This window comes from Stenella coeruleoalba (genome assembly GCF_951394435.1).
Source record: "Stenella coeruleoalba genome assembly, chromosome: 17".
In the NCBI taxonomy this organism is placed as follows: domain Eukaryota; kingdom Metazoa; phylum Chordata; class Mammalia; order Artiodactyla; family Delphinidae; genus Stenella; species Stenella coeruleoalba.
This window is the reverse complement of record NC_137163.1, coordinates 37,727,729-37,752,155: the sequence shown is the minus strand read 5'-3', so window position 1 is coordinate 37,752,155 and position 24,427 is coordinate 37,727,729. Positions and strand designations below refer to the sequence as shown.

General features: G+C 44.8%; 1 protein-coding gene across 2 annotated transcripts in view; it reads left to right on the top strand.

Moving 5' to 3' along the window:
- The first annotated feature begins 14,851 nt into the window (after positions 1-14,851).
- LAPTM4B (lysosomal protein transmembrane 4 beta) overlaps positions 14,852-24,427 on the top strand; it is a 69,131-nt gene continuing 59,555 nt past the window's right edge. For both annotated transcript variants that reach the window (XM_079901769.1, XM_079901770.1), the window contains exon 1: positions 14,852-15,174. In XM_079901769.1, the coding sequence (XP_079757895.1) occupies positions 15,076-15,174 (99 nt within the window). In that variant the 5' untranslated portion in view covers positions 14,852-15,075. The remainder of the gene's footprint in view (positions 15,175-24,427) is intronic.

Genomic DNA, 24,427 nt, shown 5'->3' with positions numbered 1-24,427 from the left:
TCTCCCCACCTGCACCCGCACGCAGGGCCTCGGACCTTCCATCTTCCCTCAGCCTCTCAGTCATCCTCCTGGGTGATTCTTCTTTCAGGCTGATGACGGAAGCACTCCCTTGAGCCTCTGTTCTTCCACAGCCTCTCTGGCCCCGTGCCACCCCTATGGATCAAGTCCACCATCCACGTGGGCTACTGAGCAGACTGGCCACCCACAGAGACCCGACAGGCCATCGCAGGGGGCCCCTCAGTCCCACCTGAGAGAAGACGCCACACTGACACACCGATGCCTGTGCTTCTGGAGATCTCTGGGTTTTTCGTGGAACAGTTGTCTCTAGAGGATGAGGGAGTTGTTCTTCTGAGATACTAGTGATCCACTAGCCAAGGAAACTCTCCTGCTGGGGCCCAAGACCACAGGGCAGCCCAGTGAAGAGGGAACAGCCCCCCAGCTCTGGGCAGAGTCCAGTCTTGCTCTGTTCCCGCCAGACAAATGGGGTTTGGAAGCAACGGCAGCACCGCCCTGGGACTAGATGTCAGTGAGGCTCCTCTGGGCTGCTTTGTAACCAGCGAGCATCATCGGAGCAAGAGGAAGGGTGTGGGGATGGGAGCGACGTGAGAAGCCTGAAGCTGACAGGCTGGTTTTCAGCAAGGAGAGGCTCCTCTTTCCTTCAGGTTGATGGGTGGGGACTTGAAAGAGGGAGGAGGTCCCCACAGAAGCAAGGGCAGAAGCTTGGGACTAGTGCTACCGATGTGACTCAGGGCCTGGTGACTTTGGGTCTCACAGTGAGAGCAGCCTTGGATATGACTTTCCCTGACTGGTTCCCACACTCAGGGAAGGGGGAGCACCTGTGTCTTTTTTTTTTTTTTTCTTTCTTTTTGCGGTACACGAGCCTCTCACTGTTGTGGCCTCTCCCGTTGCGGAGCACAGGCTCCGGACGTGCAGGCTCAGTGGCCATGGCTCACGGGCCCAGCCGCTCCGCGGCATGTGGGATCTTCCCGGACCGGGGCACGAACCGTGTCCCCTGCATCGGCGGACTCTCAACCACTGCGCCACCAGGGAAGCCCCACCTGTGTCTTAATCAACTTGGGTCCCAGGGATGTGGTGCAAAGTAGTTACCAATAAATGCTGTGGAAATGGACTGAAAGACCTCCACCGGCTGATCCAAAGGGCCCCCTCGCCATTCACACGAGGAAGTCCTACTGGCCCAATCTCAGCCCAACCCGAGCACCATACTGGAGTTTTTAACGTTAGAGTTGAGGGTTTTGTCCCATGTTTCAGTGAGGCCATCTCCTGATCTCTTGCAGAGTATTAGGGAGCTCTCCTCCTGGTCTGCTCACCACTGTCCCTAAACCTGAAAGAAACGAGGAATGGTCTCAACTGCTTATCCAAATAGCAATGTGACTGCCACTGGCTGCTTAAAAGTGGATGTGTTTTTCTTCTCAAACACTACAAAACAAATATTTACTGAATTCTCAGTTTCTGAAATATTTCATGATAACCTCCAATCTTGCACATGAAGTGTCAAATCTTGAGAGATCACAATGAAGAATGCATTGATGTTACATTTTTTTAAAAAGAGGGGCGTGGCAAGGGAACTGTTACCAAAAGACAATTCCTAGAAAACTGTAAAGGTAAGTGAACTGTAAAATGAAAACTGTCACACAATGAGCATTTTTATTAGAATAATAAAAGGTTTTTTAAAAAAATATTTATTTATTTGGTTGCACCAGGTGTAAGTTGCGGCAGGTGGTCTCCTTAGTTGCGGCTCGCCGGCTCCTTAGTTGTGGCATGCGTGTGGGATCTAGTTCCCTGAGCAGGGATCGAATCCAGGCCCCCTGCATTGGGAGCTCAGAGTCTTAACCACTGCGCCACCAGGGAAGTCTGCATTGGAATAATAAAGGCTTAATGAAAAGGCAGCAAAGAGCTGAGTTAAATGAGAAAGATGTTTGAAGTTGAAAATGGCATATTTCTTTGCTTTAAGTCCTTTAGCCAATAAAAAACTATTTATATAAATTTACCAGGGATTTAAAGGGAGCATTTGCAGCACGATAAGCAAGAGACATTTTGAGGAGTATCATGGATTCATTTAATTTATTAAAATGTATATTTATCATCTTTTCATCCACTCACAAAACATCCTTTTCTCTCTGTAAAGACGATGATGCTAAATTACTTGGCATAGGTGATGCTAAAGTAAATTGAGTTCTTCAAATGTTTTGTTTTAATGATTACCTGAGTATTTCAAGAAATTTCTCTGATATGGTTTTAAAATAATTCCCTCTCTCACTACAGCACAGTTCACTTTTTTATTTTTGTTTTTAATGAACTTTATTTTTTAGAACAGTTTAGATGTACAGAAGGATTATGAATATAATACAGAGGGCTCCTACATACCCCACACTCAGTGTCCCCTATCAGTAACACCTTACAGTAGTCTGGTACGTTTGTCACAATTAGAGAACCCATGCTGGTACACTATTGTTAACTAAAGTACATACTTTATTCAGATATTCTTGGTTTTTCCCTAATGTCCTTTTGCTGCTCCAAGATCCCATCCAGGTACCGCATTATATTTACTTTAATCTCCTTAGGCTCCTCTTAGCTGTGACAGCTTCTCATTTTCCTTGTTTCTGATGACTTTGACAGTCGTGAGGAGTACTGGTTAGATACTTCATAGAATGAATCTCATTTGGGATTTGTTGACGCTTTTCTCATAATGAGACTGGGGTCAGGGGTTTGGGGGATGACGAGCACAGAGGTAAAGTGCCCTTCTCATTACATCATTCAAGGGTAGGTACAGGCCATCAATAAGACTTATCACTGTTGATGTTGCCCTTGACCACCTGGCTGGGGTAGTGTTTGTCATGTTTCTCCAGGTCACACGCTTCCCCCACTTTCTATGCTGCGCTCTTTTCTATGCTGTCACTCTGCACAGCCCACACTTAACGGAGTGAGAGCTATGCTCCACGTCCCTGTGGGCGAAACATCCACATCAATTATTTGGAATTTTCTGCACCAGGGGATTTATCTCTTCTCCCTCATTTATTTATTTATTCAATCATTTATTTACATCAGTGTGGACTCATGGATATTAGCGCAGTTCATTTTTTAAAGTGCAGATTTTTTCCCCATGGGGAAAGCAGGAGAAGCTGCCGTACATTTCCATAAACAAAGTGCCCTCAGCCTTTTCTCAAGCACATCTCGGGAATGTGTTAAATCCTCTGGGTAGCAAGGGACTCGGCATAGGTGAGGAGGGATTGCTTGATGTGATCAAAATGGTTGACTCACTAAATGAAAACACCCTTGTGAAAACTTCCCTAGTATTTGCTTAATCTAAATCCCTCATTTCAAGAAAATGAAATTTAAATGCATTCTTTGTTTCTAAGTATTATTTAAATCACAGCAAAATATAAACAAATCAATGTTAAAAAAAAAAAAGACAGAAAATCTCCCTCAGACTATAAAAGCAAAACTAAAACACACCTATGAAGATGAAAGTGTGTACTAAAATTCCTAAATAAATTAATTAATTTAATTAAATTAAATACCACCAACAACAATGCCCAGGGATGATTTGGTCAGAGAGACAGGGAGCAGAAGCAGCGACCTCCCTGTCCCACAGCTTTCCTGGGGCCCTCAGAATCCCGAGGCCCTAAGAACTCACTTTCACTGTAAGTCTTTCCAAGTCCTAAGACCACTCAGCCTTCCTGTGAAGCTCCTGGTTGTCAGGGTGACGCCAGCAGGCAACACTGCCTTCAGACAACCACCACAGGCCAAGGGTCTGGGACACACTCACTGGGCCTCTCCTGACTTCCAATGGTCTCTGGGCCCCCGGAAGACCGGCTCTTTCCACATGGCGGCTCCTCCCTCCCTTTTCACTGCGCTGCCTCTAGAACCTCAGGATTGCTCTTCTCACACCTCCTAAAGCCCCCATGGACCCTGTACCGACTGAGAGCTGGTCCTCCCCTCCCAGTCTCCCTTCCTCACCAGTTTTGGAAAGTAATGCTATGCAGAGACAAAGTTCTAGCTCTGACACAGATTATCTGTGTGACCCTGGGCAAGTTGCTTCACCTCTCTGGGCCAATTTCTCAAGTGTAACATGAAGACACTGGTTTCAAGTCAGCTCCAAACGCTTTCACTCTGAAATGTCATGATCCTGTTAAATCCTTAAAGGCCAGGATAATACTGTTTCCCAGTTGTGTGGACAACTAGATAAATAGCGATGTAGTCATTAAATATTGTCTTATCTTTCCCTCAGTTCCCTCTTCTGGCCGGGGCATTTTTAATGATTATCTGGTATTTATACCCAGATATAATAAATTGTGTTTCATTGTTTTTAGATGTATGCTTCTCAGTTTTGCCATCAAAAAGGTGTATTTGGGACTTCCCTTGTGGCGCAGTGGTTAAGAATCCGCCTGCCAATACAGGGGACATGGGTTTGAGCCCTGGTCCTGGAAGATCCAACATGCTGCAGAGCAAGTAAGCCTATGCGCCACAACTACTGAGCCTGCACTCTAGAGCCCGCGAGCCACAACTACTGAGCCCAAGTGCCACAACTACTGAAGCCTGCGTGCCTAGAGCCCGTGCTCTGCAACAAGAGAAGCTACCGCAATGAGAAGCCTGCACACCGCAACAAAGAGTAACCCCTGCTCGCTGCAACTAGAGAAAGCCCGCGCACAGCGACAAAGACCCAACGTAACCAAAAATAAATAAATAAATTTTTAAGTGTATGTTTTTCTAAGTGGGATTTTTATTTTGATGGTTTCTAGCTTTTTAAGATGCCTAATTTACCGAGTTGTAGGCTTTTCTTTTTAAAGCTTTTTATTGAAACCGTTTTCAGCTTGTTAGGAGGAGACATCTTAGTTTCAGACAGAAGTGGTCCACACAATTGAAATCTTTTACCTTAAACTCTTTCAGACAGGAACTTTTTAATTTATTTATTTTGGGCTGCTTTGGGTCTTCGTTGCTGGGCTTGAACCCATGTCCTCTGCATTGGCAGGTGGATTCTTAACCACTGCAGCACCAGGGAAGTCCCAAGTTATAGGCTTTTTAAAGGAGAAGAATAGGATCAGGGAGGTGTATGCAGGAAGCTTGAGTCTGTAATACTTTATTTTATTAAAAAATTGTTTTAATTAATTTTTTTATTGGAGTATAGTTGATTTACAATGTTGTGTTAGTTTCTGCTGTACAGCAAAGTGAATCAGCCATAAATATACATATATCCACTCTCTTCTAGACTCCATTGACATATAGGTCATTACAGAGCACTGAATAGAGTTCTCTGTGCTGTAATATTTTACTTCTTTAGAAAAAACAAGAAGCACAGATGGCAACATCTTAGAAAGTGATGAAATCTGAGTGACAGATACAAACATTGTTACATGACTGTGAATATTTCTCACTTTTCTCGAATCACTCGAATCATTTTCTTAAGAATAAAAACTTCTCATATCCTTCTTTTTCCTTTTGTTGGCCTTTTGATTATCTGCTATTTGAAAATGCATAGCTAGTCAATTAAAATAGGACAGAGAAGAGGTGAAGCACCCCCTTGTCTAAGTTCTCCTTTCCCTTTACAGCTCACATTAGGTCCCACTTCCTCTACAAAGCCTTTCAGTTTGCCTCAGTCTCCTATGGAAACTTTCAGCCCATTGCCTGGTGCCTTTGTTGTAAGGTGCCACTTCTGGGCACTTAATCCACTACTTTTTAATACTCTGCTTGTGCAACAACCCACATTTTCATCTGTGGTACACTGATACCCTGTATTATCAGGATGGGCAAGGTCACTGTGCTAACAACCCCACAAGTCATTTCTTGCCCACACAACATGCCCACGGTGGATTGACTGTGGGTCTGATCCATGTCATCTTCACTCTGGGACTGCTGATGCAGCAGTCTTAACCTGTCACATTGCCTGTTTCCAGGTAGAAGAGGAATAACCTGGTAACCGTCATCTAACTCTGAAAACTTCCACCCACCTGGCTTCTAACTGTATTTTATTGGCCAAAGCAAGTCACGTGGGGACTCCTGAGTTCAAGAGGGCAAGGACGGCTAATCTTCCTGTTGGGAGGGGCACCACGGAGAGGCAACCAGTCTGTTGGGTGAACAGGACAGTAACACAATCTACCATTCCCTTAGGAAACATTTCTTCTGCTAAATTTGCACTTTCAACTCTCAGCTGACAAACAAGCTTTCTGTGATCTCACCTGCTGATGCAGCCAGTTTCTGCAGTGCTGCCCTCTTAAGGAACCCTTGGTACAAGCATTTAAATATTTTATTGCATTTTAGCCCTTATTAATTTATAACCATGGACGGAAAATGGAAAATTAAAGTGCCGATATGAGTCATAAGGAACACAGGTCTCATAATTTAAAACACTGGAGAGGATCCTCAGGTATGCCAGAGCTGTGAACGTCTCAATCAGAGGTTCACCGGACAATCTAAGCTAATTGACTCTGCTCATCTGTGAAGGAAACACATTAATAAACTTGTAAAGAGCTAGAGCAATATCAACAAAACTTGTGTTTAAAAGCTGTGATTCAAAAGGTTTTTAACTCTCCGGGAACAGAAACTATTGCATCAACTTTTGGACATTGTAGTTTCCTGTGTATATTTTTAGGAACGTCTTATGTAGGGGCTCCCTGTGTTGGCTGATGTTTTTATTTAGTGCTTTGCACATGTGCTCTTTTTCCTCAGATTGTAAATCCCTGAGGATAGTGTCTAAGGGACACCACGGAGAGCATAGTGCACTCAAGTTCTGCAGTGAGACCATCCTGGATCCAAATCCTGGTGCCGACACCGCCTGGCAGCAAGACACTGGGCAAGTGACTTAAAGCCTTGGGCCCTCAGTTTTCTCATCTGAAAAAAAGGGGATTTTAATACTTAGCTCATGGTTTGTTGTGAGCTTTACCTAATACATGTGAAACACTAGCAGGTGCTACATAATGTAAATTTTGTCTAATCTACCGTTTACTACGCTTACCGTGTGCCAGGCATGTAACATGCTTTATTCTGTAACAACCTCCTTACAACCTTAAAAGTAGGATTATCGTTCACATTTTGTAAAAATCAGAGAGATTAAGTGACTCTTCCAAAGACACAGCCATTGGCAAATTATGTCTTGAACTCATGCCCTTTGATTACAAAATTCTACAAACTGAAAAAGAGGAGATTAACCGGTCTTCCTACTTCAAGACCTAAGGCATTGCAAGATTCTGCCTTTCTAGATCGTGAAAGAAGAGAAATTATACTTGAAAACATTTCAGGGTTAGATGTCGCATTGCTCTCAATTCATTCCATTCCCCTTCCCTGCTCTTTTGCGGGTGTGGTAAAGTATACATAAAATTTAGCCTTTTAACCCTTTCTAGTGTACAATTCAGTGGAATTAAATACATTCACAGTGTTGTGTAACTGTTATGACTGTTTGCAGAACTTTTTCATCATCCCAAACAGAAAGTCTGTACCCATTAAACACTAGCTGCCCATCTCCCTGTAACCTCTGGTAACCTCTATTCTACTCTCCATCTCTAAGAATTTGCCTTCTCTTGATACCTCACTTTAGTGGAATCATACAATATTTGTCCTTTTAAGACAGGCTTATTTCACTTAGCCTAACATTTTCCAGGTTCATCCATGCTGTAGCAGCTATCAGAACTTCATTCCTTGAAAACATGGTTTTTATTATGGGCAAAAGCACATAACACAAAATCTACTATCTTAACCATGGTTAAGCAGTGTTACGTCTATTCACATTATTGTGAAACGGATCTCCCGAACTTTTTCATCTTGCAAATCTGAAATTCTCTACTCATGAAAAACATCTCCCCATTTCCTTCTCCCCCCAGCCACCATTCTACGTCTGTTTCTATGAGTTTGACACGTGTTTGCTTTTTTTGTGACTGGCCTATTTTGCTTAGTATAAGGTCTTCAAGTTTCACCTGTGTTGTAGCACATGACATGATTTCCTTCCTTTTTTTTTTTAAAGATTTATTTATTATTTATTTTTGGCTGCATCGGGTCTTGGTTGCAGCACAGTCTCTTCGTTGTGGCACGCAGGCTTCTCTCTAGTTGTGGCGCGCCAGCTCCAGGGCGCGTGGGCTCTGTAGTTTGCAGCAGGCAGGCTCTCTAGTTGAGGTGCGCGAGCTCAGTAGTTGTGGCATGCAGGGTTAGCTGCCCCTCAGCATGCGGGATCTAGTTCCCTGACCAGGGATGGACCCCGGGCCCCCTGCATTGTAAAGCGGATTCTTTACCTCTGGACCACCAGGGGAGTCCCTTCCTTCATTTTAAGGCTGAATAATATCCATTATACATATGTAATGGAATATATATATATGTGTGTATATATATATCTCCCATTCTGTTTATCCATTCATCTCAGTGGACGCCACTTGGGTTGCTTCCTCCTTTTGTGAATATTGTTGCTGTGAACATGGAGTACCCCCTGCTGTTTTCATAAGCAGGAAAGTATGTCTCCCAGACTCCTTGTCAGCTGGTTTCCGGGAGTTCAGCCAGCGGAAAGCTCTGGCAGAAGCCTGGAGGATGGCAGGAGGGGAGATGCCAAGGCAGTCCCCTTCTCTCTCTGCTTTGGGAGGCATTTCCACCAGCGGCAGCCTGGCTAAAGGCATCTGTGCCACCTGTGTCGCTCCACCCCTCCCACCATGGTCACAGCTCTAGCCAAGAGGTGACGGCAGTTTCCTTCTTATTTTTGCCAATATCTGTGCTGCCTCACTGTCTTTTGTCTGCCTTCTCATCTGGGTGCAACTGTGATATAAGATGTAAGGTTTCTTTCACTGGTGGGACATAACACAATGACACTCAGAGAGATGACAGGCAGAATTCTGTTACGTAAAGCGCCAGAGGAGAGAAGACATCCAGGCAGGACCACCTGGGGACAGGGTAACAGCGAGCTGAACTGTAGGAGGTGGCTTATGTATGGCAGGCAGGGTGGGGTTCAAGGTTTCGAGGGCTTCCTGGGGATTGGGTATTTTGAATAACTCTGTGGACCTAAGGAAGAAAGCACCACCCTGGGTGTTAGGTATCTGGGGCCTCTGGCCTTGGGTAAGTGCGTATTGTAACACATGCGTGTTAGAGCCTGATAAGGCAAGTAGTTTGGGTGGGGGCTTAGCAATTGAGAGAAGATGAATGGAGAGTTTTCAGCCACGTCTTCAAAACTGAGTCAAGATGGCCCTTGTGAAATATATTATTACGGCAACCGATTCCCTGACTACTTTCCCTCTGTGTAAAAGGTCTAGAATGGCTTCTGTTTTCCTGACTGAGCTCTGATGGGTACAGAGGCATTCGATTGCACTCCAAATCCTTAAACATTGATAAACTGTATAACGTACCATGTTAATATCACTATTGATCAGAATACTGTGCTCTGTTGTTAGCCGTACTACCCACCACTAATGTAGCCCTCTGTCCACCTTGTCTCTTTCATTACTCTATGAGTTTCTTGGAGACAAGGATTGTGTCTTCGTCTCTCTTTCTCCCAACCCCCAGTCCAGAAGCTGACCAAACCCCAAATGTGTGCTTTAATAAGTGTATAATTCATTACATGGATCTCAGAGCACGTCAATCACGATGTTTGACTTCCACCTTGGCTACAATTCAGGGCTGAAGCCAGCTTCACATTCTGACCTTCACAGTCCTGACCCCTGACTGGGACAAGATCCAGATTCCTTAATGAATCGTCTGGCATCCACATCTGCTTCCATACACTCCTATAAAATTGGCATCGATCACAGCCTCCATGAAGCACTTCTTTGTCATTTGACAGAAACAAGAGACAGCTCTCACCCCTTTTTTTTTTTTTGCTGTTGTTTAGTTTGCTTTTTAATTTCTGAGAGAAATATGGGACCTATCTCTAGGGCCAGCTTCGTGGGTGTGTGACCCGGGCAGTAGCACAGGGTCCCACACTTTAAAGGGCCCACACTTGGTTTAAGGTTCCACTGTTGCCATCTTGAGATTCTTAATACCCTTTAAACAAGAGGCACCACATTTTCAGTTTGCACTGGACCCACAAGTTAGGTAGAGGGTCCTGCCTATCTCATTTGTATGTACCTTAAGCTCGTGACATCAATTTTTCAAGTCATATGGGTTTAATATTTATGAAACCCTCAGTGGTTCAGAAGTTCCCTAAGGAAATATACTCCAAACCTCAGTGGAACATGGCACGAAAAGCTTTTCATCTTCTGTTACCTCCCCTACCTAAATTGACGCCCCTAAAACTTCCTTAGCCCCATCTCTCTTCTTCCTCCTTTCCCTCCAAATGTTAAGCCCCAGCTATTGCACTACTTGCTGCTTCTAAACTTGAGAGCTCACCAGCCACTAGGCACTTGCATATCCTGCTCCCATCCTGCCCAGGGTGGTCCTCTGTCTCTCTCCCTGGCTAACTCCAACTTGCCTTACAATTCTGAATTTAACTGTCACTACCTCTGGGAAGTCCTCCCTGACCTTCGCAAAGCTGAGATCTGGGATTCTCATAGCGCTCCGTGCTACGAATATCTTAGCACTTATCTTGCTATTATGTTTTTCTATTTGTTTTTCTGTCTCCCTCATTAAACTGTGAGCTCCTTATAGACAGAGACTATTTCATTTTCTGAGGTGACAGCCACGCCTAGCTCCAAGAAGGTACAAAATAAGTTCCCTCCCATGAAATGAGTGAATGAATGAATGAATGGGTCCCTGGTTTATGTGGACAGTGCATGAGGAGACCTATGAGGTTTTCTTTGGTCTCACCTAGGAGAGCAGTACTTTCATTATTGAAGAAGACATTCCACAGCTCCCTCTGGCATAGGCACGTGGATTCCCCTTCCAACGCGTTGAGGGAACGTGTCGAGCCCCCTTTTTCCTTTCCAGGAGAGTTAAATAGTAGCTCTTTGAATTTCTCCGCTTTAAGAGGAGTACTGAGGTCTCTCCTGAGACAGCTGCTTGCTGAGGTCATGGAGGTAGTTCAAGTGAGACCTTCCCTCCCCCAAAGGACTGTCTGGCTCTATACAACTTCCAGATCAAGTGTCTCTTGCAAACTATCATATGAATGGATAAACATGGATATGGATAAACAACAAGGCCCTACTGTATAGCACAGGGAACTATATTCAATATCCTGTGATGAAGCACAATGGAAAAGAATATGAAAAAGAATGTATATATAAGTATCACTGACTCACTTTGCTGTACAGCAGACATTAACACAACATTGTAAATCAACTCTACTTCAATAAAATAATCTTTTTTTAAAGTGTCTCTTCCTTCAACCTTCCTAGTCTACGTTCTATTCACCCTTTGCAAGGCCCAACCAAAACACTAACTCCCCACAGTTTTAATGTAATCAATCCCTCCGTTTTCCCATTGCATTTTGTTTGTACCTGTAAGGATACTTGGCAAGCTTCTAACATCACAGTGACGTGTGGACTAAGCTAGACGATAGCGCTGGGAGCAGAATGTTCTAACGTTTGTAGCCTTTATGTCTGTATGTCTTACCAACACTCACCACTCAAAGTAACATTGGGTGATTTGGATTCCTAACAGATGGATTGAAATACAATTTGTCCTAGAAAAGAAGAGATTTGAGAAGCCCTCAAGTTAAGACTATTATAGAGTAATTGTCAAAGTTTCATTTCAGATTTGGAGCAAGAGAAAAACTGGTTGGATCTAAATTTCTTAAAGACAGGTTATATAGGAAGGAAGAGGAATGTGAGATAAGGCTGTTTAAGTGCAAGAGCGGTTAGCTTTACAAGACTGTAAAAGCTGTCACATTCTTATTGTGTAGCTTAAACATGGATCTCAAGGGACCCCAGAGTCATCCCCAGAGATGTCAGACATGGGCCCTTAATCAGAAATGATAATGAACACCGAAACTGAGTAGGACCCTGTGAGGCCCTCCCGTGTACAAAAACCCCTCCATGTCCCCCGTTTCTTGTTTGTAGAAGAAGGTTTTAGTCTCCTAGGCCTTCCCTGAGTTCCAAAGAGCAGGCACAGGCACTAAGCAATTAGGGAAGTGAGGGAATGCAGAAACAAGGGAAAAGTAGTTCAGCAAGAAAAGTAATAATAGTTCAGTGATAAAACAGAAGCCCAGCTCCCCCCAAGGGACATCCTTAACAATCTGACATAAATCTTCGAGTTGTTATGCAGAAACTAAGACGCACCTCCCCACCACAGGTGGAGGATAGTGATAAGTAGACCCCAGATGATTAATATTCCTGAAACATCACCCTCTTACCTCACCGCCAACCAATCAGAAGAAGGTCATGCTTCCTCCGCCCCTCATCCCAAAAGGTGCCTTTAAAAACCCTTCCCTGAAAGCCATTGGGGAGTTTGGGACTTTTGAACATGAGCTGCCTATACTCTTTGCTTGGTACCTCCAATAAATGCTGTCCTTTCCTTCACCACCATCCGGTGTCGGTACATTGGCTTTGCTGTGCCGTGGGTAAGCTGACCCCAAATTCAGTCCAGCAACAACATCATTGTGGGAGTTAATCAGAAATACCAAACAAGAAGATCTCAGGGTTTTCTTTGTTTTGTTTTGTTTTCTCACTACAACGTTCTGTTTTCTTCCACATTAGAGATAATTTTCTGTTTGGGATCTTCCATTTAATATTTAATCATGCTCATAGCCACTTCGAACCAGCTCTAAGACAAGCATTAGTGCTTGAGAAGGAATGGAAATAGAGAATCTGGATGGGGTGTACTGCATTCCAAGTTCCAACTCCCAGCAAGTTCCCATAGTTAGCTCCCACTTTGCCTTCCCCACCAGAATTGCAGATTCATTAGGCAAATGACTCATTGGTTCAAGGGAATCTTGTATTTCAGAGAGCTTACGGGGGGCTTCCCTGGTGGCACAGTGGTTAAGAATCCACACGCCAATGCAGGGGATACAGGTTCGAGCCCTGGTCTGGGAAGATCCCACATGCTGTGGAGCAACTAAGCCTGTGTGCCGCAACTACTGAGCCTGTGCTCTAGAGCTTACGAGACACAACTACTGAGCCCACGTGCCACAACTACTGAGCCCATGTGCCACAACTACTGAAGCCCGTGTGCCTAGAGCCCGTGCTCTGCAACAAGAGAAGCCACTGCAATGAGAAGCCCTCATACTGCAACAAAGAGTAGCCCCCGTTTGCCAACCAGAGAAAAGCCCGTGCACAGCAACAAAGACCCAAGGCAGCCCAAATAAATAAAATAATTTATTTAAAAAAAAATCTTGAGTGCTTAACTGAGATGCTTGGCTTACACAGTGATTACTAGAGGCTAACCTAGGACAAGGGCTCTTCCAGACCAAACACTAAATGGGAGGAAATAACCCCAAACTGGAGTCCTATCTCTCACTATCTCTTAACACGCTGTGCTGGGTCTTGCAGATGTTACCCCCCAAAACTGGGTTCGCCTCTTGGTGGGTGTGGAGCTGAAAGACAACCAAAACAAAGATCAGGAAAAGGAAGGATGTATTACTTGCAGCAAGTAAGGAGAGCACTGGGGAATCTTCCCCAAAGCAGTGTCTTCTCAATAGCAAAATTGGGGAAATTTTAAGCTAAGGGTACATGCATAGTCATGAAGCGGCTTGGCGGCCACAGAGTCCAAGCTTTAGTTGATTGAAGTCCTGAGGGTCAGAAAAGGTCGACATCATCATCCCTTAGAGGGTGGTTGAGCGCTCGAGGGGGGTTTTAAATTCTGTGAAACAGCTTAAGAAAGTGTTTCAGGTTAATCTTTACCATTGAAACAGAACTGGGAGTCTTTACAACTGATTTATCTTCTTTTTTTTAGAAATTTATTTTTATTATTTATTTATTTATTTATTTTTGGCTGTGTTGGGTCTTTGTTGCTGCGCGCAGGCTTTCTCTAGTTGCGGCGAGCGGGGGCTAGTCTTCGTTGCGGTGTGCAGGCTTCTCAGTGTGGTGGCTTCTCTTGTGGATCACGGGCTCCAGGCGCCTGGGCTTCAGTAGTTGCGGCACATGGGTTCAGTAGTTGTGGCTCACGGGCTCTAGAGCGCAGGCTCAGTAGTTGTGGCACACAGGCTTAGTTGCTCCACGGCGTGTGGGATCTTCCCAAACCCGTGTCCCCTGCATTGGCAGGCAGATTCTTAACCACTGTGCCACCAGGGAAGTCCTACAACTGATTTATCTTTGCTATTGTTACTTCTCTTGCCTGATAACAGTTTGTTCTTGTGTTCCCTTAAGATCATTATTGCTGAGGCCTGTTCAAGGACAAGCACTGTGGTCAGTCTTAGATCACAAAATGTCTTAGGCCAAAAATGGCTTCTCTTATGTCAAGAAAGCCACGCCTCGTTCTCTTTTTCCCGGGACTCCTTACCTTATTCACTTACACAGAGACCGTGTGGCAGTAATAGGCTTGATGATTGTTTAGAGCTGCAGTTATGATTTAAAATGCTACCTGAAGCACAGCAAGGATGTCCTTGACACGCAGCCTGTTTTCTGGGAAAAGATTACTACCACAGTAATTGAGCTGGGAAGCGGAGACAAATTGCTCTCGGCAGCTTCAGCAGTGTTTCAAAGCACTGCAGTTGGCTGGAATCACCCCTATCGTTTCTCCCCCCTCCATCCAGTCTACAAGATAACAGTGATGGCACCTACAGATTATCTGCAAGATACAAGTGGAAGGAGAAAACAACCCCACAACCAACTAGACTGTAAAAGAATCTCGAATCCATGACAGAGTTACACAAACGACCAAATGAAAGAGGAACTCCACTGGGGGCCGACTACGCGACCGGCCGAGAGTGCAAGATGATTTATCTATTTACAATGGGCCGGCGGCGCCAGCAGCTGGCCGGAGCCCGCGGTGACATCACGGGGCCCGGGCGCCCGTCACGTGGTCCGCGAGCCGCTCCGCCCCCTCCTGCTCCTCCTCCTTCTCCCGCAGCCTTCCGAGCGCTGGGTCCGGCCGAGGCAGCCGCTCCGAGCTATCGGGCGAGGCGCGGAGCAAGGGCCGGCGGGCGGCGAGCGGGGCTGGGAGCGCGAGCGGGAGCGGCCGAGGAGCCGGCAGTAGACGCGCGGCGGGCCCGGACCAACGCGGCTGAAGCTCCTGCAAAGTTGGGCGCGCGCTCGCGCCACTGAGCCGGCGGCCCGAGCGATGAAGATGGTGGCCCCCTGGACGCGGTTCTACTCCAACAGCTGCTGCCTGTGCTGCCATGTCCGCACCGGCACCATCCTGCTCGGCGTCTGGTACCTGGTGAGCGCGGCGGGCCTTGGCGAGCCCCGGGGCGCACCTGCCAGGGAGGAGGGCGGGCGCCCCGCACCTCGCAGGGACCCTGGCCCGCGCCCCCGCCTCGCTTTTCACGACCTCTAGCTGGTTCCCGGTGCGGCTTCGGGGTTGGGTGATGCCAGCACTAATCCGCCTAAAGTTATATTATTAGAAACTTAATTCTCCGGGCGAGCGGGTCAGCGATGCCCCGGGCTCAGCCAACCTGTGGCGAGGGGTGCAATCAGGGCCAGGAGTTCGGGGCGTTTCGGGGGTGCGGGAAGGCAGGGGGCGCCCAGGGCAGGGAGCGCCGGAAAGCTCTCAGCTGGGAGCCGGCTCGGCCGTGGGGAGGTCCGCGGTTTCCGGTGAAAGTGCACTCGGTGGTCAGAGAACTCCGATCCGTCTGCGGAGCACGTGCTTTCCTTTCCTTTCTTCTTAGCAGCACCCGCTGGGCTTTGTGTTTCGACGGGTCCCGACAAACGTCGAGGCGGTGACCGGCACCTCGTGCTACCCGCAGTTGTCGGCCCGGGTTGCGGGCCCGCGTGCCTATTCTCCCAGCCCGCATCTGGCCTCGGGTTTGCTGTCCAGTCTCCTGCGCACCTTCACATCCCGAGTGGAAATGGTTGGGGGCTCTTTACCCACACGTTTGTTGTAAAGCTCTTACTCTAGGAAGGGATTTGCCTGTGATTTATTGCGTTTCAATCTGCCCGGGGCAGCCATTTTACACCCACTGGCTTTTCTGCCCCTTTACAGATGATCCCTGTACCTTCTTAGCCGACACCGGAGGAGGCAAATCTGGTTTGTCTTTAGGTTGGAGCTTTTAAGATCTTATTTGTATGGGGAGCAGTGATTATCAGGGGCAGTGAGGGAATCTTGCCCTGTGCCAGCTCCCGCTTGGTTGTTGGCCCCCCGAAGACTGCACTGAGTCGGATTCCACTGCATTTCGGTTTTGGTCACATCATGATGGAGAGTTAGACCCGAGCCTTTTTGCAGTGAATATCTCTGCATGATGAGGAAACACCTTAAAAGTGGTAATAAGATGGCATATAGAACTTTTCGGTGGGAATAAATTCTTCTTAGTCATCATAGTTTTTTGGTCAGTTCATAATTCAGTTTTTTGATATATATGGACATTTTGCCGAATCGTGAACTCGTTTGTTGTGTCATTTTAAGCAGAACGTCCCCCCGCCCCACATGGCGTTCTCTGTGCTATTTATAGTTTCAAGTTTCCTTTAGTCTGTGCCTATCACAGGCCACACAATAGAAATATTTGGCCTTAAAAGCTTTCAAACAGATCTTTGGTGTGTGTGGGTTCTTACTGTGCGGTGTGAATGCAGATAGAACATCTGCGTATTGGCTCAACCCTGATTTTGCTAAAAGCAAAGAAATCTTTACAGAAATTTAAAATTACAGTGGAAGGTTAGTGGGTGGCCTCGAAATAGTGCTTTTATTGATGATCAAGACAGATAATTTTATACACATGTCTTGTGTCCTCCTTGAAAATGTCTAAATCTGCAGACTTGCAAGTACATCAGTGAATGTAATTTGTAAAATCTAGGGCGCTGCATTAGGCAAGTGGACTACATGATCTACAGGAAAGATAAATCTACTTTGAGCCCTGCTGTTGGCTGTAATCCAACTAACCAGTATTGGTGTGATAAAAGGAGAGCACTCACGTACTCTGCCTATGGCTTGAGCACGCTTTCTGGGGGAAAGTAGTTATTGGTATGCACGTTTTAGCATTTGGAAATATATGGCCTTTTGAAAGGTAATTAGAAAGCTTTCCAGCAAATGTGAATAAGAATGCCGCTTTAGGTAAACCTCATATCCGGGAAACCTGCCGGTCATCTTTATAAGTCTTTTGCATTTCACAAAACAATTTAAACTTTTTTTAAAAAAAATAGTGAGTTTCCCTCATACCTTTGAATATAATTTGGTTATCCAAAACATTGATTAACATGACAGTTTTTAAGATGAAGGAGCCAAAGAATAAGGCATCTCTTCCTCCTTACCTTACCCCCTCACTCCACCAGCCATCTGGCTGAGATGGGGTTACTTATCAGAAAGGGGGAGAGTTTTCAGGAAAACAGAAGGGTAGGAGTATAGATAGGTATTCAAAAAAGAGTCCACTAGAAAGGATAGGCAAAGTGGATCTTTTTTTACACATTTTCTAATTGTTTCCTACCATGATCATTTACTAAGGTCCTGTGTTCCAGGGACTATACTAGATATCTTTTTTTTTTCTTTTTTTTTTTGGCTGCATCCCACGGCTTGTGGGATCTTAGTTCCCCGGCCAGGGGTCAAACCTGCAGCCTCGGCAGTGAAAGCACAGAGTCCTAACCACTGGACCGCCAGGGAATTCCCTAGATATCTTGACTTGAAAAAAGCCAAAACGAACAACGTAAGAACTGTGAGTTGAGTTTATTCAGTGTCTTACTGTGTAAGGTAACCCAGAAGACAGCCTCTCAGCTCTGAGAAACCGTTCTGAAGAGGTAAGGGAGGAGAGGAGCCAGGATATATGAATTTTTTCCTGTGAAAAAACCTGTAGTCGAAATCAAAAGGTGACTATTAATCACAAAGAACAGGCGTCTCAAGTTGATGATTTTAGTGCTTTTCTATGTATGGGAAGATGCAAGAATCTGGGGTCACTGAAATTTTTCCTTAGATATGTATCTTCACTATCTTGGGGCAGGCATCGGAAGCACAGACTGCTTCCTGTTTGTCTCCATCCTGAATTCCCCTCAGGCCCACAGTCAGTGGGTGACTACAGTGGCTAATGGCTTGATCCTTGGAGAACTGGAATAGTAGGCAACATTTTTCTCTACAATGCTTTTTTTAAAATTTTATTTTTAAAAACTTTTTAAAATTTTTGGCCGCGTGGCACCGCATGTGGGATCTTGGGTCCCCGACCAGGGATCAAACCCACGCCCCCTGCAGTGGAAGTGCAGACAGAGTCTTAACCTTTGGACTGCCAGGAAGTCCCCTCTCTGCAGTGCTTTGCATAAGCTTAATTTTTATGTCTGGGTGAGGTAGATTTTTTTATTCCCGTTTCATAGATGAAAACTGAGGCTAAGAGACCTTAGGTGATTTACTTAAGATTGGCTTGTGGTTTGAGTGATGTTTCGGTCTGTGCTGTTTCCACAGTTTAACCTTTTAAAAGTTGAGTGTGTGTTTTGTTTTTGCCTTGGAATTATAAAGGTTTCCTTCAGTCCAGTAAATAAAAAAAGCATATTGATTTCAGGTATTTGTATTAGAGATCTGTTTGTTTTGCTTTCTTTTAAGTTTTCCTTTTTTAAATTGAGGCATAGTTTACATATGGTGAAAATCACAGATATTAGGTGTACAGTTCATTGACATGACCAATGCATGCACCTTTGTAACCCACACCCTTAGAGAACATTTCCAAAGCCCCAGAAAGTTCCCTTGTGCCTCTTCCAGTATACCCCTCCACAGACACCCCGACCCCATAGGTGAGTTTTGCCTATTCATATAAATGGAATTATACTACTGTATGTATTCTTTTGTATTGGGTTTCTCTAACTTAGCATAATGTCTTAGATTCATTCATGGTTTTGGAGTGTATCAATAGATTGTACCTTTTTATTGCTGAGTGTTGTTGTATGAATATACCACAGTCTGTTTATTCATTTGCCAGATGATGGACATTTGGGTTTTTTCCATTTTGGGGCTTTTATGGATAAATCTGCTCTGAACGTTCTTGCAAAAAAGACTTTGTGGACATTTGTTTTTATTTCTCTTGAATAAATACCTAGCAGTGGAATTCCTGGTTGTTGTGTGGTTTTTGTTTTGTTTTGTTTTGTTTTGTTTTTTGCAGTATGCGGGCCTCACTGTTGCGGCCTCTCCCGTTGCGGAGCACAGGCTCCGGACGCGCAGGCCCAGCGGCCATGGCTCACGGGCCCAGCTGCTCCGCGGCATGTGGGATCCTCCAGGACCGGGGCACGAACCCGTGTCCCCTGCATCGGCAGGCGGACCCTCAACCACTGCGCCACCAGGGAAGCCCCGTTGTGTGTTTTAACTCTGTAAGAAACTGCCAAGGTGTTTTCCAAGTTGCCATTTTACACTCCCGGCATCAGTGTATGAAGTTCAGTGGGCGTGTAGTGGTAGCTCCTGGTGGCTTTAGTTTGAGTTTCCCTTATGACTAATGAGGTGGAACAGTTTATCTTTGCTTCTTGGCTAATTATATATCTTCCTTTGTGAAGTGCTACTGATTGCCAATTTTTTAAATTGGGTTTTGTCTTTTTTTTTCCTACTGATTTGTAAGAACTCTCTATATTTTGGATACCAGTCCTTTGTTAAACATATACCTTGTGAATATTTTCTCAGTGTGTGGCTTGCCCACTCATTTTCTTAATGGTATATTTTGATGAACTGGAGGTTTTAATTTCAATTAAGTTCAACTTGTCATTGCTTTCTTTTATGGTCAGTACTTTCTGTGTTCTAAGAATCTTTGCCTACCCTGAAGTTGTAAAGATATTCTCTTATATTTTCTTCAGAAGCCTTATGGCTTTAGCTTTTATATTTACATCTGTGGTCTATCTCTAAGTTTTGTGTTAACGATGTGAGGTAGAGGTTTGTGTTTATTTTAAAAGGCAGTTTAATCATTAAACCTAAAAAAAAGTTGATTTATCACATAACCTTTAATAGCTACAAATGTTTTTAGAAAGACAAGTAAGGTGCCTATCCATCTTCACAGAGAATGAGGACTGACTTGTCCCGGTTTCCAGAGGGATTGTGATATGAAAGAAATACTTAAAGTAGAATGATTGCTATGCAGGCTTCTGAGGTTTCCTCTCCTTCTTCAACAAAACTTAATATTCTAAGCCTGAATCCATTAACTTTCTCCCCAGATTTGCACATACTCGAGTCTCTCTTGTCGTGGTCCAAACACGGGTTGGAAAAGAATTTCCAGACACAAGGCAGAATGTAAAGAACATAGAATTTGTTAGAGGGAAGGGTCGCTGCCAGAAGAGCAGGCCGACTTCCTAACAGTCTGGGAGAGTCAAGCCCAAACATGTGCTGTTGATCAATTTTTATAGCCAGAAAGCAAAGGAATGGTCCGAGGTGAAAATTTTGTTTCCTGATTGGTCAAGGCACATACACCTTCCTTCTATAGGGTGGGAGTGGGACAGGGCATATACCTTTCCTTATTTGGGACAGGTCCCGTTGCCCACGTGGGTCCTTATTTGAGACTGGTCCCAAGTTGCCCAGGTGGGCTCAGGAATTTCGTAACCATGGCAACGTGGTGAGGGAGATTAAGAGTCCGGTAGTGGGTGTAATGCTGAAACCTTTTCAGGCAGGGTCGTCCTTTGTCATTGGAGCACCATTGTCCTTAGAGCACCACATCTCTTTCACCTTCTATCTACAGTTCCCAGTTTAGCTGCCTCTGTTCCCCTTGCCATCTGAATCTCTTCCTTTATTCCGTCTCCATGTCCTATTGATTTTTGCTCAACCTCTGATTACCTTATTCTGTCCTGTTCTTATTCTTGCTGCCATTTCCCTCGTTTAGGCTCTCATTAGCACTCACTTGGCTATTATAATAGAATCATAACTGGTCTCCCTGCTTCTAGCCTTGCCATCAATAATCCATTTTTTTTCAGTCCATTACAAATGCAATTTCCAGAGGTATTTTTCTCAAGGACAAATATGAGCTTGTTATCTTACTGGTAAAAAATGTTGGCTTGTATCAGGGAGATGTGTGTATTTCATGACCTGTGTGTTTCAAGTCAACTTAAATTGGCTTACACAATTAACAAGTGCAGTGGTTTCCACCACACCCCTTTCCCCCTTTTTCCCATCCCTTCCCCTTTCAGGTTATCTTCCTTTAGGATACAAATGGCCAGCCAGTACTTAAGCCCTGGGTCCTGAGATTCATTCAGATTTGATAAATGTAAGTTATCTGTCCACCCCTGAGCCACATAGGCCAGGGTTATGTGACTAGAGTTATACTGATGAATTTAGGTCTGGGATATGCTTCCCTTGAACTATTTATTGACTAGGAGAGATGTGAGCCAGAGATGGGATTAATTTAAAACACCAGCTTGAGAGTGGAGGGATGAGGCATCAGAGACTGTTACTGGGAGGAGGAGGAAAGAATGTTTGGAGAATAATACAATAAAAAATCCCTGCTATACTCTTTATGCTAAAGCCCGCATTTCTTGTGGAATGTGTTTTGCCATCAGGACCTGAGTTTCTCCCTATACACTCAAGCATACTTTTTGCTTTGTAGTTTCTTTCATCGTTTTATCAGGTAATTTTCTTATTGTGTTTTTAAAAGTGGTCCTGGGGCTTCCCTGGTGGCGCAGTGGTTGGGAGTCCGCCTGTTGATGCAGGGGACATGGGTTCATGCCCCGGTCTGGGAAGATGCCACATGCCGCGTAGCGGCTGGGCCCGTGAGCCATGGCTGCTGAACCTGCGCGTCTGGAGCCTGTGCTCCGCAACGGGAGAGACCACAACAGTGAGAGGCCTGCGTACAGCAAAAAAAAAAAAAAAAAATGGTCCTGGTAGTTGGAAGAATCTGTCATTGACACCTGGGATAGGTACCCCTTTGTGCATATCATCCTTTTTATTATAATCCAGGTGTGTTTTAGGAGGTTAGTTATTCAGCAAGTACATACTGAATGCTTCTTTGTGCCAGGCGTTATTCATAGGGGAGTTGGCCATATATCAGATTATAAAGGATGAAAGAGCTCAGGGTAGCTGGTCTCATTGGCTTTATGACCTGGCCTGTCAAATAATCAACTAGTTCACTTTGAAAGTCACAGCTTGCTTGTGTACCCAAGCCTGGTGGGTTCTTTTTGTAAGTCCTGGTGCAATAACTATTGATTTTTGTCTGTATAATAATACTGGATAGTAAAACCGACATCTTGCATTTGTAGAGTGATTGATAGTTTTCAGTGGGCTTCATATTTGTTCTTATTGAGCCCTCAAAGCAACCCTGGGGTCAGGCACGATAGGTGGTGATATGCTCCTTTAAGATTAATAGTTTCTTTCCAGCTGTCAGATTCTTGAACTTGGTCTGTAAGTCCAGGGCAAAATAGGGGCTAATTCATAATATTTCTGTAATCCTTACTACCTAATGTTTTCCCTACTGTATTAGATTGTAAAAGACTGAAATTATAAGCTAAAGAGAATGAATTTTATTCTGTAGGCAGTGGGGAGGCACTGAAGAATTATGAACAGGTGTGATAGGGTGAAAGCAGTTTTTAAGGAGGATTGAAAGGGCAGGCTCTTGTATAGATGGCTGGGAAACCAGGCAGGGTGTGGTACAGCCTTCCAGATAGGAGATGGAGCAATGTCAGTTCTTCCCAGCATAGGTCTCTCATTTGCTAATGATGCAAATAATATGGATGGGAACTTTGATCAGTCAGTCAGTGATACCGTTGCCATCCAGATTTTCTACGTCTGAATTCAGGAATCGAACAGATTTGGACAGAGAGGGATACTGGATTTTTGAGAGATGTCTCATGAACCCCTTTTTAAAAGTATAGGCCTCCCTACCCCCAAATGTAAAGGATCAAGGGAAGTTCTATGAAATATTGTCTGGTGAAGATTTCAGTGGTATTTAACGCCTTTTTAAACTTTTATCTCGTGTTAACAGATATTCATCCGAACCGTTTACTTTGTTTTTTGGCCATGCCGCGTGGCTTGGGAGATCTTAGTTACTCAACCAGACATCGAACCCAGGCCCTCGGCAGTGAGAGTGCCGAGGCCTAACCACTGGACTGCCAGGGAATTCCCTCATCAGAACATTTTAAAGACCAAGAAATAAAGATTGCCATCATAGTGTTTATTAATATCAATCTCTCTGGGTCCCACTTTAGATACGTCTAATGAACTAACAAAGCATCAAGTGTTAAAGTGGTTAACGTGAGTTTTGCACCGTGATGTGTATATTAACTAAATGTGTGATCTATTTGTTTTGTCAACTTCTGTTGAATCTTTGTCATGAAGGAAGAGGACTCATTTTTCCCTTCCCACTGCACCCCCGTTGTGGCAGATATACTGTTGTTCATAAAGGGATGCTAGTGGAAATAATGGGTGCTTTCTCCACTTCCTCCCAGCTCCCTTGGCTCTTATAATAGAGCTTTCTGGAGCCTTGATGAGAGTTCTTAAACAGCTGTAAACTGGTTTTTTACCTGAAGCAAAATAAAAATTAAGCAGAGATCACACTTCTTCATTTGGTCCTAACAAACTCCCCCCCCCACCGCCCCCCACCACCAGGGATTTGAACCTGTGCCCCCTGCAGTGGAAGTGCAGAGTCCTAACCGTTGGACCACTAGGGAATTCCCAGTCTAACAAACTTTTAAAGGTTTAGAGTTGCCTTTTTGCAGCTGCAGCTTCCAAGGGAAAATTATTTCTCAGGGACATATGTAGGGGCCAAAAATTGCTTGAGGAAATACAATTTCAAATTATTATTAAAAATAAGCTTGAGTGTTTTTATTAACCTTTGAGCTGCTAAAATTACATAGCTAGTTGGTTCCATGGTGAAGCAATAACGCTTGGTACAGGTAGGTGCTGACATCTTTGTTGACTAACAGTAGAGGGCTTGGGGCTGCCGAAGTGGAGGTGTTATTGGTTGAAAGAAAAGAATCACTTAGTGGGGGGTTACCTGGGTAAGGCCAGATGGGACGCATCAGAGTTTGGCCTTTCCTCAACCTTGCTGGACCAGAGATTGGATCTTGTCAATGCCCTAAAGTTGAATGGCTGATTCACACTGACTAAACTTATAGTAGACTGACACATGAAACCAGAATGCCAATTTATTAATATTTGATGGGGAAATATAATCCTCATGGAAATGAATACTCCTATCCTGAGGCCTATGTATTCTTTTCCTGTAGAGGACACTAAATTATGATTGTCAGTGATTTGAGTACTTAATAGCTTTTCTTAAAGACAGCCTGGTGAGGCCAGCTTCAGAAAAGAGATAGCATTCAGTACTAAAAGGAGCAAGTCTCCAGGCCGCGACAGTGTCTTCTTCCAGCTGTGCTGCAAGAGGGGTTTGCTTCTTTGATAGTACTTTTTGTTGTCTGAATTTTGATCTAGCCATAAGTGTCCCCCTTCCCCCCCCCCTTTTTTTTTTTTGCAGTACGTGGGCCTCTCACTGTTGTGGCCTCTCCCGTTGTGGAGCACAGGCTCCAGATGCGCAGGCTCAGCGGCCGTGGCTCACGGACCCAGCCACTCCGCGGCATGTGGGATCTTCCTGGACTGGTGGGGCACGAAC